At 49.9% G+C, this 14,402-nt stretch overlaps 1 protein-coding gene across 1 annotated transcript; it reads right to left on the reverse strand.

The window, feature by feature from the left end:
• Positions 1 to 684: 684 nt before the first annotated feature.
• On the reverse strand, positions 685 to 3,741 carry LOC308277224 (histone-lysine N-methyltransferase SETMAR-like; the record flags this gene model as incomplete). Its single annotated transcript, XM_080716386.1, is given in 3 exon segments — positions 685 to 795; positions 797 to 1,453; positions 3,625 to 3,741. Coding segments are annotated over 3 exon segments (885 nt in total).
• Between the last annotated feature and the right edge of the window lie 10,661 nt (positions 3,742 to 14,402).

Raw genomic sequence — 14,402 nt, forward strand, 5'->3', positions numbered from 1 at the left:
TGCACCACCATGCTCAGTTTGCACAACCCTTTTTGTTTTGTTTTGTTTTTTTGGTGGTCCTGGGGTTCCTGGAAGCCCTTCGACCTTGGGACTACACTCCCAGACCTATTTTATATTTTATATTTTATTTGGAAACAGGATCTCTTACGCCAACTCGGCTGGCTTCAAACCTGCGCGATCCTCCTGTCTTCGCCTCCCAAGCGCGGGGATGACAAGCATGCGCCACCACTCCCGGCTTGCAGGACCCTTTCTGAGGATCACCTTGGAGAGTGGCCTGCTAGGATTGCTGCCCCTACCCCGGTCATCACATACACATTTCTGCTTATAGGATGAAAGAAGAGAAGGGCAAGATACCCAACTTAAGGACACACAATTTTTTGCTTTTATCCTGCAAGCAAGAAAACACTTAGTCGCGTCTAACTGGGAAAGCGAGTATTCTGAACAGTTATGTATCTATGTAAAAACGAAGAGGAAAAGACAGCAACCGGGCATGGTGGGATGCGTTCGCAGTCCCGGTACGGATTGGATTCGGTGCGAGAGCCCAGTACTGGTAGCTTCAACCAGGAGACTGTTTCTCCTAAAAGATCAGAGCTGCGAGATCCGAGCGTGGACTGGGAGGCTGAGCCAGGAGGGGCGCGGGTTCGAGGCCAGCCTCCGCCTGCACTCTTTCTGATGGACACCTGGCTAAGGGCAGTACAGTGAACCATCAAAAGGCAAGAACCCGGCACACGCTGCGGCCCCGCAGGAGCAGGGTTTCCGCAGCTGCCCGCCCTGGGGCCTCTCTTCTTCGCCCCCCTTCCACGGGGTTAAGGAACCTTCCCGAATAGTCATAAGAGAGCTCTTCTCCCGGGCCGATGGCCGTGGCTGCGAAGAGGGCCAGTTTAGGTACCATCGAGTCGACTCGGACGGGGACCATGACCAGGTTGGGCTGGCAGGAGTGGTTCAGGAACCGGCCGGCATTGCCGATGGACGTGGGGTCCACGAAGGTCTCCAGGACCGGCCCGCCATATATGTGCTCCCTGACGGCGATGATGTAGTTGGGGTCCTGCCTCTTCTGCGAGTGAGTTCTCCTCCGTGCTTCCGAGGCGCCCAGGACCTCGCCGGCATATTCACAGACAAATCTCCCTTTGGGTATCAACTCCAGGGTCCGCAGCCCCCAGCCCTTTCTGTCCGTCTTGAACACCTGCAGGCGGAACTGCAGCCCCCTCTGGACCACTCTGTTTGTGCAATGGTCCGCACACTGGCACAGGGCGTTGCATTCAAAGACGGGCCTGGAGTACTTGGCTCCCGGGCCTAGCACCCTGAGGCACAAGTGCTCGTCATAGTTCTCGTCCTGGCGGAGGCAGGGGCAAGAGCCGGGGAGGCAGGGGGTGGCGCCGCACCTGCAGCCGGGAAAGGTTATCTGAGTGGGGTCCGTGGCTGCTCCAGGTCCCATGACGTGATCCGGGGTGTACTGTCAACATAGAAACGGTGCAAGTCAGCGTGAGACACGCCAGCAAAAGTACAAATAGAGCCGGGCGTGGCGGCGCATGCTTGTCATCCCAGCATTCGGAAGGCCGAGACAGGAGGATCACGGTTCTCAGACAGCCTCACTACTTAGCGAGGCCCTTTGCAACTCAGTGAGACCCTGTTTCAAAATAAAGAATAAAAAAAAGTAGGGTTGGGAGTGTCGTTCGGAGGTAGAATGCCCCTTGGTTCCATCTCGGTACTGAAAGAAAAAAGTATATATATATATATATATATATATATATATATATATATATATATATATGTATATATAATAGACAAATATTTTCATTATTATTAGTTTTATTATTGGTGGTACTGGGGTTCCTGGAAACCCTTCTACCTCCGGGCTGCACTCCCAGACATATTTTATATATATATTTTTGGAAACAGGGTCTCTTAAGGCAGCACAGCTGGCTTCGAACCAGATTGATCCTCCTGTCTCCGCCTCCCAAGTGCAGGGATTACAGGTGCGCGCCACCACGCCCGGCAACAAGTATTATTTTCATGTGCATTTTGGAAACTATAACGAGTGCAGCAAAACCCATGGCTTTATGGACAGTAATGATTATGATGATTCTAAAGAGAATAGTTATATAAATTAATTTATTATTATTATTATTATTATTATTATTATTATTATTTTGTTAGTGCTGGGGTTCCTGGAAGCCCTTCTACCTCCAGGCTACACTCTCAGACCTATTTTTATATTTTTATTTGGAAACAGGGTCTATTTAGCCAGCGAGGCCGAACCAGCGCGATCCTCCTTTCTAAGCCTCCCAAGCGCGGGGATTACCAGCGTGTGCCACCACGCCTGGCGTTTATTCTTAAATGAGTTAATTTCATCCTTAAAATAAAGTGAGTTCTTTTATTTCATTTTGCGGGTCTGGGGATGGAACCGAGGGGCATTCTACCTCCGAGCTACACCCCTAGCCATATTTTTTATTCTCGATTAGGAAACAGGGTCTCACCATGTTACAGAGGACCTTACTAAGTAGCCCAGGCTGTCTGCGAACTGCGATCCTCCTGGATCTCAGCCTCCTAAGTGCTGGAATTACAAGCATGTGCCACCACGCCCAGCCATTTTTAGTTTTTTGGGCTGGGAGATGGGGGTCTGGCTGTGTTGCTGAGACTGGCCTCAATTAATGAAACTCCTGCCTAATTCCTGAGTAGCCAGAATTAGAGGCCTAGACCGCGGAGTCCAGTTTAAATGAGTTAACTTCAATACATACATCAGGCCAATAGTTCTCCAAACTGCAGGTGTGAAGAGAGCTGCTATGATTTAAACTGTACCCTGGAGGGCTTGAAGGCTTTGCAGAAGCTAATTTAGATTTGCCCAAGAATTCCAAGCAAGAGGAAGGCATCAGCCTCGGCCAGGCGTGACTTCTTAGAGCCGTTATTTATTTATTTTTTAACATCAGGCAGACTCATTAATAGGTCTTAACCCTTATTCTACATATAAGACTTTGGAGAACAGAGAGGTAAATGATTTTCTCTGGATGCTTCACCGTGTTGTCAACAAAAAGTTGGACAAAAAGGGATCCTTGACGTCAAGGAATCACCAGCCTACAGACTGCAGAGGGCAAGATCCTTGCGAAGGTCTGACGACAGGTTTATAAAGACCTCAGCCTGTGCCTCTTAAGAACTTTGCACGTGCCAACAGCTCTGAAACTGGATAAGGAAAAGGTGGGGAGGAATTTTAAAATGCCACCTGTGGACTCCTCACCCCTACCAGAGCAGCCGCCGAGCCCCGCCCTGCCACCTAGCCCCGCCCCCGGGGCCGCGCGCGGCTCTCGGGCACATAGCCACGCCCCTACGCGGCTAGCCCCGCCTCTACCCAGGAGGATGCCAGCCCCGCCCTGTGGGGGTTGCTTGCCACTCCCACGTACCTAGCCCCGCCCCTCACTGGATAGGCACGCCCCTCCCTGGGAGGGCAGCACGCAGTCTCTTGGGCGCCTGGCCCCGCCCCCTGGTTAGCCCCGCCCCCGAGGGGAGGGCAGCACGAGGCTGTCTCCGGCATCTAGCCCCGCCCCCTGGCTAACCACGCCTCTACCCGGGAGAGTGGCACGCAGAGTGGGGGGGCATCTATTCCCGCCCCCTGACTAGCCACCCCCTTACCTGGAAGGGCGCTGGCCCCGCCCCCGGCGGCCACACGCTCACGGGCAAGTTCTCCAGGCCTCCCGCTATATCCAGCTGATCTATTTGAGCCGCAGGTGTCCCTTCAGAGGCTGCCATCCCAGAAGGTCACTTCCTCTCTTTAACTTCCGCGACACCGGGCCGCCCGGTGCCGAGCCTCCTTCCCTGACAGGCGGGCGCCTCGCGGAGGATGCTGGGACCTGTAGTCCGCGGCCGCGCGGCCTCACGGGAGTTGTAGTTTGCACGGTTTCAGCAGAGGCCTGAGGGGGCGTGGGCTTGCTGCACTTGTTTGGAGGGCACAGTCATCTGCACTGGGTAGAGGGCCCGTGTAGAGGGCTGCTCAAAAAGTGGTTACGAGCTAAGCACTGTGGCACACACCTGCAATCCCGGTTCTAGAGACTCTGTCAAAATAAGGGATGAAAAATAGGGCTGGGGGTGTAGCTCAGAGGTCAAATGCCCCGGGGTTCCATCCCCACACCTGGAAAAAAAAAAAAAAAAAAAAAAAAAAAAAAGAAATTTAAGAACTCTTTTCTCTAAAAAAAGAAAGTTGTTTCTCACTGAGGTATATTTTGACAATTCTCAAACCCAAATACATGAACACCTGCACTGGACAATTAAGTAAGTGGACAGCAGGAGGTAGGAGTCAGATTTCTCACCATTGAAGCACATCATAGAATTAACTTTTTTTTTTTCTTTTTTTGGCAGTACTGGGGATGGAACCCAGGGGCATTCGACCTCCAAGCTACACACCAGTACTATTTTTGTTTTGAAACAGGGTCTCACTGAGTTGCAGAGGGCCTCACCAAGTAGCTGAGGCTGACCATGAACTAAGATCCTCCTGTCTCAGCCTCCTGAATGCTGAGATTACTATCGGGCACCACCTTTATTTTTTTTGAAATGAGGTCTAAGTTGCTGAGGGCCTTACTAGGTTGATGAACCTGTTAAGTAACCTGATGAACCAATTAAGTAAGTGGACAGCAGAAGGTAGGGTTCAGACTTCTCACTATTGAAGCACATCATAGAATTAACTTTTTTTTTTTTCTTTTTTGGCAGTACTGGGGATGGAACGAAGGGGCATTCTACGTCTGAGCTACACCCCCAGCCCTATTTTTTATTCTTCATTTTGAAACAGGGTCTCACTGATTTGCAGAGGGCCTAAGTACCTGCAGCTGGCTGCGAACTGCGTTCCTCCTGTCTTAGCCTCCCGAATGCTGGGATTACAAGAGTGCCCACCACGCCCGGCTTAAGATGCTCTAGATTTTATTCTACTACGGTGCTGCTTCAAAATTCAGGACCTTATTATCTCTGTCAAGTGTGTGTGCAGATGTTTTAAGAACATTGAAGTAAAAATGCACATCTAACTACAGTGTTATTACAGAGATAGGATAACATACAATACATAGGATAATACAGAGATAGGATAACAGAGATACAATACATGCTTTATTAAAAAGCAGATCATGCTGTAATTGCAGTGTTTGGGAGTCTGAGACAGGACGACACAGATATTTGAGAGCTAAGAGTAAAGCAAGAAAGGGAACATCACAGACCGCAAGAGAAGAGGCAGCTGAGGTGGGACTGTTAGGAGGAAGCCGTTCTTCCTGGAGATTCCTCCTCTGACTTGAAATCTCTCGATATAGTTCCTAGAGTCTCTCTCCACACAGAAGCAGACTTTATGATCTATGAGTGACTCGATCCTTACGCCTTCCAAGGACTTAATTCTTGCATAATAGTGGACCTAAGATTTCAAAATATCTGTTATTTATTTCTTATAAACATGTCAAAGTTCCAGATCTGTAATGAAGCAAAATTAAAATAAAGGCCACAAAACACAAAGACATTCTGAGACCACTGATGGAAGGTGCTTTTTATTACATTTCGTGGAATCGTAAAGAGGTTGACTACTGGTCCTCTCCTCCACCCTCACTTTCGAAGAGAACACAAGGGGCCCGAAGACTGCCCCAGACAGGCCTCTGAGTGGAGCTGGAGTGGCGGCTTGTGGTGGGCGCGCTGCATCCTCCTAGGTCTGCTGAGGGAGCCTTCTGGCCCCAGCCCTGCCCACAGCCCCTGCACGCACGAGGATCCTCCCCCCGCTGTGGCACCTGATGCAAGGCCAGGTGTGACCTGTGGCTAAAGCCTCGGCCACACTCTCTGCACATGCACGGCCTCTCTTCCAAGTGCACCCGCTTGTGTGTGAGTGAGGCTGACTTGCTGCTGAAGCCCAGGCGGCACTGGCGGCACGTGTACGGCTTCTCCTGCGAGTGCTTCCTCCGGTGCTGATGAGCCCTGCCTGGTGGCTGAAGCCTCAGCCGCACTCTTGGCACACGTAAGGCTGTTCCTTCGAGTGTGTCCTCTAGTGTCTAACAGAGATGGAATCCTGGCTGAAGCCTTTGCTGCACTCGTGGCACACATACAGCTTCTCTCTGCAGTGCTTCTTCTCGTGGACGATGAAGTGGGACTTCCGGCTAAAGCCTCACCTGCCACACTCGAGGCACATGTATGGCTTCTCACCGAGTGCGTCCTCCCAGGGATGGGAGGTGGAGCTTTTGCTTAAAACTTTGCTAGCATCGTGGCACACGTAGGGCTTTTCCCCCGAGTGTGTCCTCTGGTGGATGATGAGGTAGGACTTCTCGTTGAAGCCTTTGCCACACTCACTGCACACGGATGGCTTCTCCCCGAGCATGTCCTCTGGTGGACGATGAGGTTGTACATCACGCTGAAGCCTTTGCCACACTCACTGCACACATAGGGCTTCTTGCCCGAGTGTGTCCTCTGGTGTCTGGTGAGTGCGGACTTATGGCTGAAGAATTTGCCACACTCACTGCACACATATGGCTTCTCACCCGAGTGTGTCCTCTGGTGGACGATGAGGTTGGACTTCACGCTGAAGCCTTTGCCACACTCACTGCACACATACGGCTTCTCGCCCGAGTGTGTCCTCTGGTGGATGATGAGGTAGAACTTCTCACTGAAGTATTTGTCACACTCACTGCACACATAGGGCTTCTCGCCTGAGTGTGTCCTCTGGTGTCTGATGAGTGTGGTCTTCTCGCTGAAGCCTTTGCCACACTCACTGCACACGTAGGGCTTATCGCCCGAGTGTGTCCTCTGGTGGACGAAGAGGTTGGACTTAATGCTGAAGCCTTTGCCACACTCACTGCACACGTAGGGCTTCTCGCCCGAGTGTGTCCTCTGGTGGTTGATGAGCTGGTACTTATGGCTGAAGCTTTTGCCACACTCACTGCACGCGTAGGGCTTCTCACCTGAGTGTGTCCTCTGGTGGATGGTGAGGTGGGATTTCTGGCTGAAGCCTTTACCACATTCGCTGCAAACGTAGGGCTTCTCGCCCCAGTGTGTCCTCTGGTGGATGATGAGGTAGGACTTCTCGCTGAAGCCTTTGCCACACTCGCTGCACACGTAGGGCTTCTCACCTGAGTGTGTCCTCTGGTGTCTGATGAGTGTGGTCTTCTCGCTGAAGTCTCTGCCACACTCACTGCACACGTAGGGCTTCTCGCCCGAGTGTGTCCTCTGGTAGTTGACGAGGTGGTAATTCCGGCTGAAGCCTTTGCCGCACTCACTGCACACGTAGGGCTTCTCGCCCGTATGTGTCCTCTGGTGGATGATGAGGTGGGACTTACAGTTAAAGCCTCGCCCGCATTCAAGGCACATGTAGGGCTTCTCGCCTGAGTGTGTCCTCTGGTGGATGATGAGATGGGACTTATGGTTAAAGCCTCGCCCGCATTCAAGGCACACGTAGGGCTTATCGCCTGAGTGTGTCCTCTGGTGGATGATGAGGTTGGACTTACGGTTAAAGCCTCGCCCGCATTCAAGGCACACGTAGGGCTTCTCGCCTGAGTGTGTCCTCTGGTGGATGATGAGGTTGGACTTACAGTTAAAGCCTCGCCCGCATTCATTGCACACGTAGGGCTTCTGCCTGAGTGGGTAATCTGGTGTCTAACCAAGGTTGACTTCAGAGTAAAGCCTTTGCCGCAGTCTTGGCACACAAACGGCTTCTCGCCGAAGTGCGTCCTCTGGTGGATGGTGAGAATAAACTTCAGCCTGAAGCCTCGCCCGCACTCTTGGCACACATACGGCTTCTCGCCCGAGTGCGTCGTCTGGTGGATGGTGAGAATAAACTTCAGCCTGAAGCCTCGCCCGCACTCTTGGCACACAAACGGCTTCTCGCCTGAGTGCGTCCTCTGGTGGATGATGAGGGAGGCCTTCCGTGTGAAGCGTCGCCCGCACTCGCCACACACAAAGGGCTTCTTCCACGAGTGCAGCTTCTGGTGCCTGGTCAGGCACGTCTTCAGACTGAAGCCCTTCTCACACACACCGCACACATATGGCTTCTCCCCCGAGTGTGTCCTCTGGTGACTGAGCAGGCCGTTCATCTTGCTGGAACGCAGTCTGCGCTGGCTACAGGCAACTGCTCCAAGACCTAGGCCTTCTGCCCTCCTCAGCACCTTGTCGGAGTCTTTGGGGGTCCTCGTCTGAGCCGGGCTCTCCTCCATCCCCAGTGCTCTGATGTGATGCTGGGAGCTACCTGGTGGCCTCTGGGGTGGCCTGGGAAATTCTCCAAAAGTACTTTTCTTGGGCCTACCAAACCGAGACTTGGAGCCTTCTCTGTCTTGATCTTCTGCTCTGTCACTCCAGGATCTATCGTCCGAGGCTCGCTGCTCCTTCTGGTCCTCCGCGTGTGGGTCCCCAGGTGCAACAAGTCTTTCTGCACATAAGCATGTGAAGATGCAGGGGCAGTGGCCACACAGCACCTTTTGCTCCAGAGATTTCTGGTTGGAGAAATCAGGAGGGCAGAGAGTAATAGAGTACAGGGGCGGGTTTGGTCCTGCCAGAGAAAGAGAAGCCCAAGTCAGATGGAAATCATTTGATGGTGAGACTTGACCACATTCTTCATATCCTTAATAGTAAATGTTACTGACCAAGAGGTAGGTTCTTTCTTTCTTTCTTTCTTTCTTTCTTTCTTTCTTTCTTTATTTATTTATTTGGTCTGGGGTTGGAACACAGAGGCATTTGACCTCAAATTTACACCTCCTGCCCAATTTTTTATTCTTGTTATTTTGAAACAGGGTCTCACTGAGTTGCAGACGACCTCACTAAGTAGCTCAGGCTGTCTGCGAACTGCAATCCTCAGGTCTCAGCCTCCCAGATGCTGGGATTACAAGCGTGCGCCACCACGCCCGGCTTCAGGAGGTACTGTATATGACCAACTTTCCAGCCCAACAGTACAGCTCAACAGACAGGGGACAGCAAAGGCATCACAGACATTTTTGGGTATATAAATAGGGACAACATCGACAGTCTACATGATTCTCACTACGATAACCTTCCAACGCACAGCAACACACACAGAAACCAAAGTGAAACTTTTGTTCTTTTTTCTCACTGAGAGCTAGCTAACCAGTGAACTGTGCTCGTCTCATCAAGAGATAGGCAGAGGGCACAGTCATCTGCACTGGGTAGAGGGCCCGTGTAGAGGGCTGCTCAAAAAGTGGTTACGAGCTAAGCACTGTGGCACACACCTGCAATCCCGGTTCTAGAGACTCTGTGTCAAAATAAGGGATGAAAAATAGGGCTGGGGGTGTAGCTTAGAGGTAGAATGCACCTGAGTTCCATCCCCAATACTGGAATAAGAAAAAGAATAAAAAACAGGGCTGAGAGTACAGCTTGGAGGTAGAATGTCCCTCGGGTCAATATCTAGTACCACAATAAATGATTACATACATACATACATACATAACTACATACATACATAAATAACATCTGAGCCGGGTGTGGTGGCTCACGCTTGTAATCCCCGTGCATGGCAGGTGGAGAAAGAAGGGTCATGCTGGTTCGAAATCAGCTGTGCTGACTTAAGAGATCCTATTTCCAAATAAAAAATATAAAATAGGTCTGGGAGTGTAGCCTGGAGTTAGAAGGGCTTCCAGGAACCCCAGTACCACAAAATACAATAAATAAAATAAATAAAATAAATATAAAAATATATAAATAAAAAAATAACACCTTAAATAAAAACTCATGGTCTAAGTTGGGATTGGTGGTGCATGCATGTAATTTTAGTATTTGGGAGGCAGCAACAGGAGGATTTCGGTTCATGGACAGCCTCTGCGACTTGGTGAGGCCCTTCACAACTTAGTGAGACCCTGTTTCACTAAGAGTAGGGCAGGGGTGTTGCTCAGAGGTAGAATGAACCTAGGTTCAATCTTCATGACCACAAAAACTTAAAAATGCAAAGGAAAATTAGACAAGAGTCACTGATACCTGAGAACTGCTGCGCTCTTAGGTTTTATATCAAGTAGTACTTGATGAAGAAGAATACGGAAAGTTAAGGATGTATATGATACTTGGAATAGGGGTCAGTCAACTTTTTCTTAATGAAACTAAATAGTTTAAGTTTTAAGGGCTGAAAGAAAAAATGAAGGACATTATATTAATTTTTACATAACTTTTTTTTTTTGGTCCTCGTAATGGAACTCAGGGACACTGTACCCCCGATCCACACCCCTAGCTGTATTTTTTAAGTCTTTTCATTTATTTATTTATTTATTTATTTATTTATTTATTTATTTATTTATAAACAGGGTCTCACTGAGTTGCGAAGGGCCTCGCTAAGTAGCTGGAGCAGCCAGTGAACCATGATCCTCTCATCTCAGCCTCCCCAAGACTGGGATTACAAGCGTGCACCACCACGCCAGGCAGTTTACATAACCATGGAAAAGTGTACAAACCACTCTTAGCTTCAGTTGCTTTGAGCACTCCGCTTAAATTTCTCAACTGACTTTTAAGCTTTATGTCTCCCACTGGGCTTTGTTTTCTTTATATCATTCAGTTTCTGCTCTATTGTTCTTGATCTTTTCTAAAAAGATGTTAACAAAAGAGAAAAAAACACACAAACATGTACAAGAGTTACCCCGGGAAGGCCAGGGCTTCCTGGAGGAGGAAGGCGACAGGAGACCCAGGGAAGCCCTCAGGGGGTGAGGATGAGGTCTGGAGGGGAGGCCGAGCCAGGCAACGTGAACGCAGGCCGAGAGCTCCAGAGGCAGCTCCCTGCACTCGGGCTCGGCGCCGCCTCCCTCCGGCCTCTCGGCTGCTCACACCCTGCATCCTGGAGCTCACTGGCCCAGTTTCCTGCCACTCACCCGCACGGGAGGCTGGCGCGCATCTGCTCTCTTCTCTCCACGCCTCTTTCCCTTGCTCCAGCTGGACGATCAGCTTTGGCTTAGAAAACGGAATTCCTGCCCACAGGAAAGGAAGACAAGATGACCTTACGTCGTGGGTCAAGGGCCAGGGAAGAAATCAGAGGCAAGGCAGGTGAGGAGCTTGAAAGGGTGCGGCAAGGACCTCAACGAGTGGGGCCGATCCGCTCACGGAGGCGCTGATTCTGTTCCAAGCCAGGTGGATGAACACCGCTGTCAACCATCACGGAAAATAGGTTACTAAGGAAGAGAGCCCAGCTCAGAGGAAAAGGCCCAGAAATTCAGAGTATCAGCAAGAGCGCATGTGCGTGTACACACACACACACACACACACACACACACACACACACTTTGAATTTGACAAAACCTTACCTTCAAGAGAGAAACAAAATATTTTTGGTATTGAGTGCTACCCAAAGATCCAGTTAAAAATAAACATTGCTAGCCAGGCATGGTGGCACACACTTGTGGTCCCAGTACTTAGAAGACTGTGACAGGAGGATCTCATGTTTATGGCCAGCTCAGTAACTTAGTGAGGTCTTGTTTTAAAATAAAATAGCGCTAGGGGTGCAGCTTGGAGGTAGAATGCCCCTGGGTTTAATCTCCAGTACCATAAAGAGAGCAACAGAAAGAGAGAGAGAGAGAGATAGAGGGACATTGTTGCCTCAAATATATCCTCAACTGGAAGAAATGCCAGTCCTAAGCATACCACACTTACCCAGAGAGACCAGGTTTCTGTAGTTGTACAGCATCACCTCCCTGTACAGGGTCCTCTGATCAGGGCTCAGCAGGCTCCACTCCTCCTGGGAAAAATACACGGCCACACCCCTGAACGCCATGAGAGCCTGGAACACAGACACGGCCCTGCTCACCTGAGGCCTGGCCTTGATCGGGTGAGGGCCAGGGAGCAGGCTGCTCTGGAAAGCAGGGTCCTCTAGATCCAGCCTCGACTGCACCACTGTTGCCATGGGTGCCGACACCTTTAAACCCTGTCCCTATCCAGCCAGCTGCACTTGTGAACACACACATTCAACATCCTGGGTGGCCTGCTTGGGGTATACATGAGAAAATGAAAAATCCCTAAGTTTTGAGAACTTTAGCTCTAGGCAGAAGAGCAAACAATATAAAAAAATTAAACGGTAGTTAAGTACAACAGACTGAGTTTTAAATATTTAAAAGAACAGTGATCGTATTGGTGCTGGGGGATCTAAGGAACTGAACTCATACAGTTCCACAACGGCAAAGACTAAACCACAGCCCAGCCTTTTCTGATTCCCACAGACCGCGGCCTGCTCTGGATGAGCTCATGAGAAGTGGCCACGTATGTACAGCACAGTGTCTGAGGGGGAGGCCTCCTCCCCACCAGTGAAGGCCTCCATTCTCTTCCACTATGCAGTATGAGGGCCATGGAAACCCACGACTGAATGTTGTTCAAAGCAGCACACAGCCAGGCAGGAGAACCGACAGAGCATCCACGCGGCTCGCTCGCTGCCCGGCGTCCACGAGGCCGCTCCGTGGCTGGAGTTCTCAAGCTCAGCAACAGGGTTTGAAGAGGAGAGTTTAAGGCCTCTCCTGAACCGAGCGCAGGGGCCCCTTAATATCACTTCTGCTATGTGAGGGGAGGGGCCAAGGGTGGGATTGGGACTGAAGCCAGAGGCAGTCTATCTCCCAGCCACACCCTAGGCTTTTTTATTTTGAAATGGGCCTTGCTAGGTCGCTGAGGTTTGCACTCAGTTGCTGAGGCTGGCCTCACACCCGCAATCCTCCTGCTTCAGCCTCCCTCAGGGGTAGGATTGTAGGTGTGCGCCAACACACCTTTGGTTCTACTTTTAGTTTTTGTTGTGGTGGTGGTGGTTTGTTTTGTGGTACTGGGGATTGAGCTCAGGGGCATTCTACTTCAGAGCTGCATGCCAAGGCGCTTTCATTTTTTGGTTTGAAACAGGGTCTTCCTAGGTTGCTGCAAGTCTCACTAAGTGCGTGCTAGGCTCTGCTCTACGCTTGATCAGGCAAGTTGACAAGGCTGTCCCAGATCCACAAGGAAGGAAACAAGACTTTCTCTCATTGTACTCAAATAGGGAAGGAAGGAATTGAGGATGTCTGTCTCAGAGAGTACACAGTCTGCCCTCTCAACACTAAATTTCATCGGCATCCTATGTGAAATGTATATTCATGCCTCTTGCTAATATGCGCTAGATTTTTTGCAGAACTGAGGATGGAACCTAGGGGCATTCTACCTCTGAGATACACCCCCAGCCCTATTTTTTATTCTTTATTTTGAAACAGGGTCTCACTGAGATGCTGAAGGCCTAAGTAGCTGAGGCTGTGTGCGAATCGCGATCACCTGTTTCAGCCTCCTGTCTCAGCCTCCCGAATGCTGGGATTACAAGCGTGCACCACCATGCCCGGCTTAAGATGCTCTATTTAATTCTACTATGGTGTTGCCTCAAAATTCAGGACCTTGTTATCTCCGTCAAGTCTCCGTGCAGAGATGTTTTAAGAACATTGAAGTAAAAATGCACATCTAACTACAGTGTTATTGCAGGGATAGGATAACTACAATACATGCTTTATTAAAAAGCAGATCATGCTGTAATTGCAGTATTTGGGAGTCTGAGACAGGACGACACAGATATTTGAGAGCTAAGAGCAAAGCAAGAAAGGGAACATCTCAGACCGCAAGAGAAGAGGCAGCTGAGGTGGGACTTGTTAGGAGGAAGCCGTTCTTCCTGGAGATTCCTCCTCACTTGAAATCTCTCGATATAGTTCCTAGAGTCTCTCTCCACACAGAAGCAGACTTTATGATCTATGAGTGACTCGATCCTTACGCCTTCCAAGGACTTAATCTTGCATAATAGTGTGTGGGGAGCCATTAAGGTTTTTACCTTATCTTGTCTCACCCTAACTCAAAAGTGCACTTCTGACTGTGCTTCCCAGAGTCACCAAGGTCTGGAGTCATGGAGTCTAAGTAAATAAGAGCCCTCAGAATGACTGATGCTAACTGTTCTGTCTGCTAGTTAAGATTAGGTTTGTGTAGTACCAGGCTCCCGTGTGACTCGCAAAGTGATATATGTGCTTTGGATTTTCATGATTGCATTCCTGTACAACCCAAAGCTGGAAATTGTATAAATACCAGGAGAGAAAGAAACCTGGTTGTCGGCCAGCAGAGATATCGGCCCAGGAGTTTGCTGGCGACCCTCCCATGCTTGTTCATCCTCACACCTCTTTTCCGAACCTGTACTTTTGCCAGCTGGCTCCCGCAATAGTGGACCAAAGATTTCAAAAGATGTGTTATCATTTCTTATTTCTTATAAACATGTCAAAGTTCCAGATCTGTAATGAAGCAAAATTAAAATAAAGGCCACAAAACACAAAGACATTCTGAGACCACTGATGGAAGGTGCTTTTTATTACATTTCGTGGAACCATAGAGTTTGACTACTGGTCTTCTCCTCCACCCTCACTTTCAAAGAGAATACAAGGGGCCCGAAGACTGCCCCAGACAGGCCTCTGAGTGGAGCTGGAGTGGCGGCTAGCGGTGGGCGCGCT

This window comes from Muscardinus avellanarius (assembly GCF_963383645.1).
Source record: "Muscardinus avellanarius genome assembly, chromosome: 19".
Taxonomy (NCBI): domain Eukaryota; kingdom Metazoa; phylum Chordata; class Mammalia; order Rodentia; family Gliridae; genus Muscardinus; species Muscardinus avellanarius.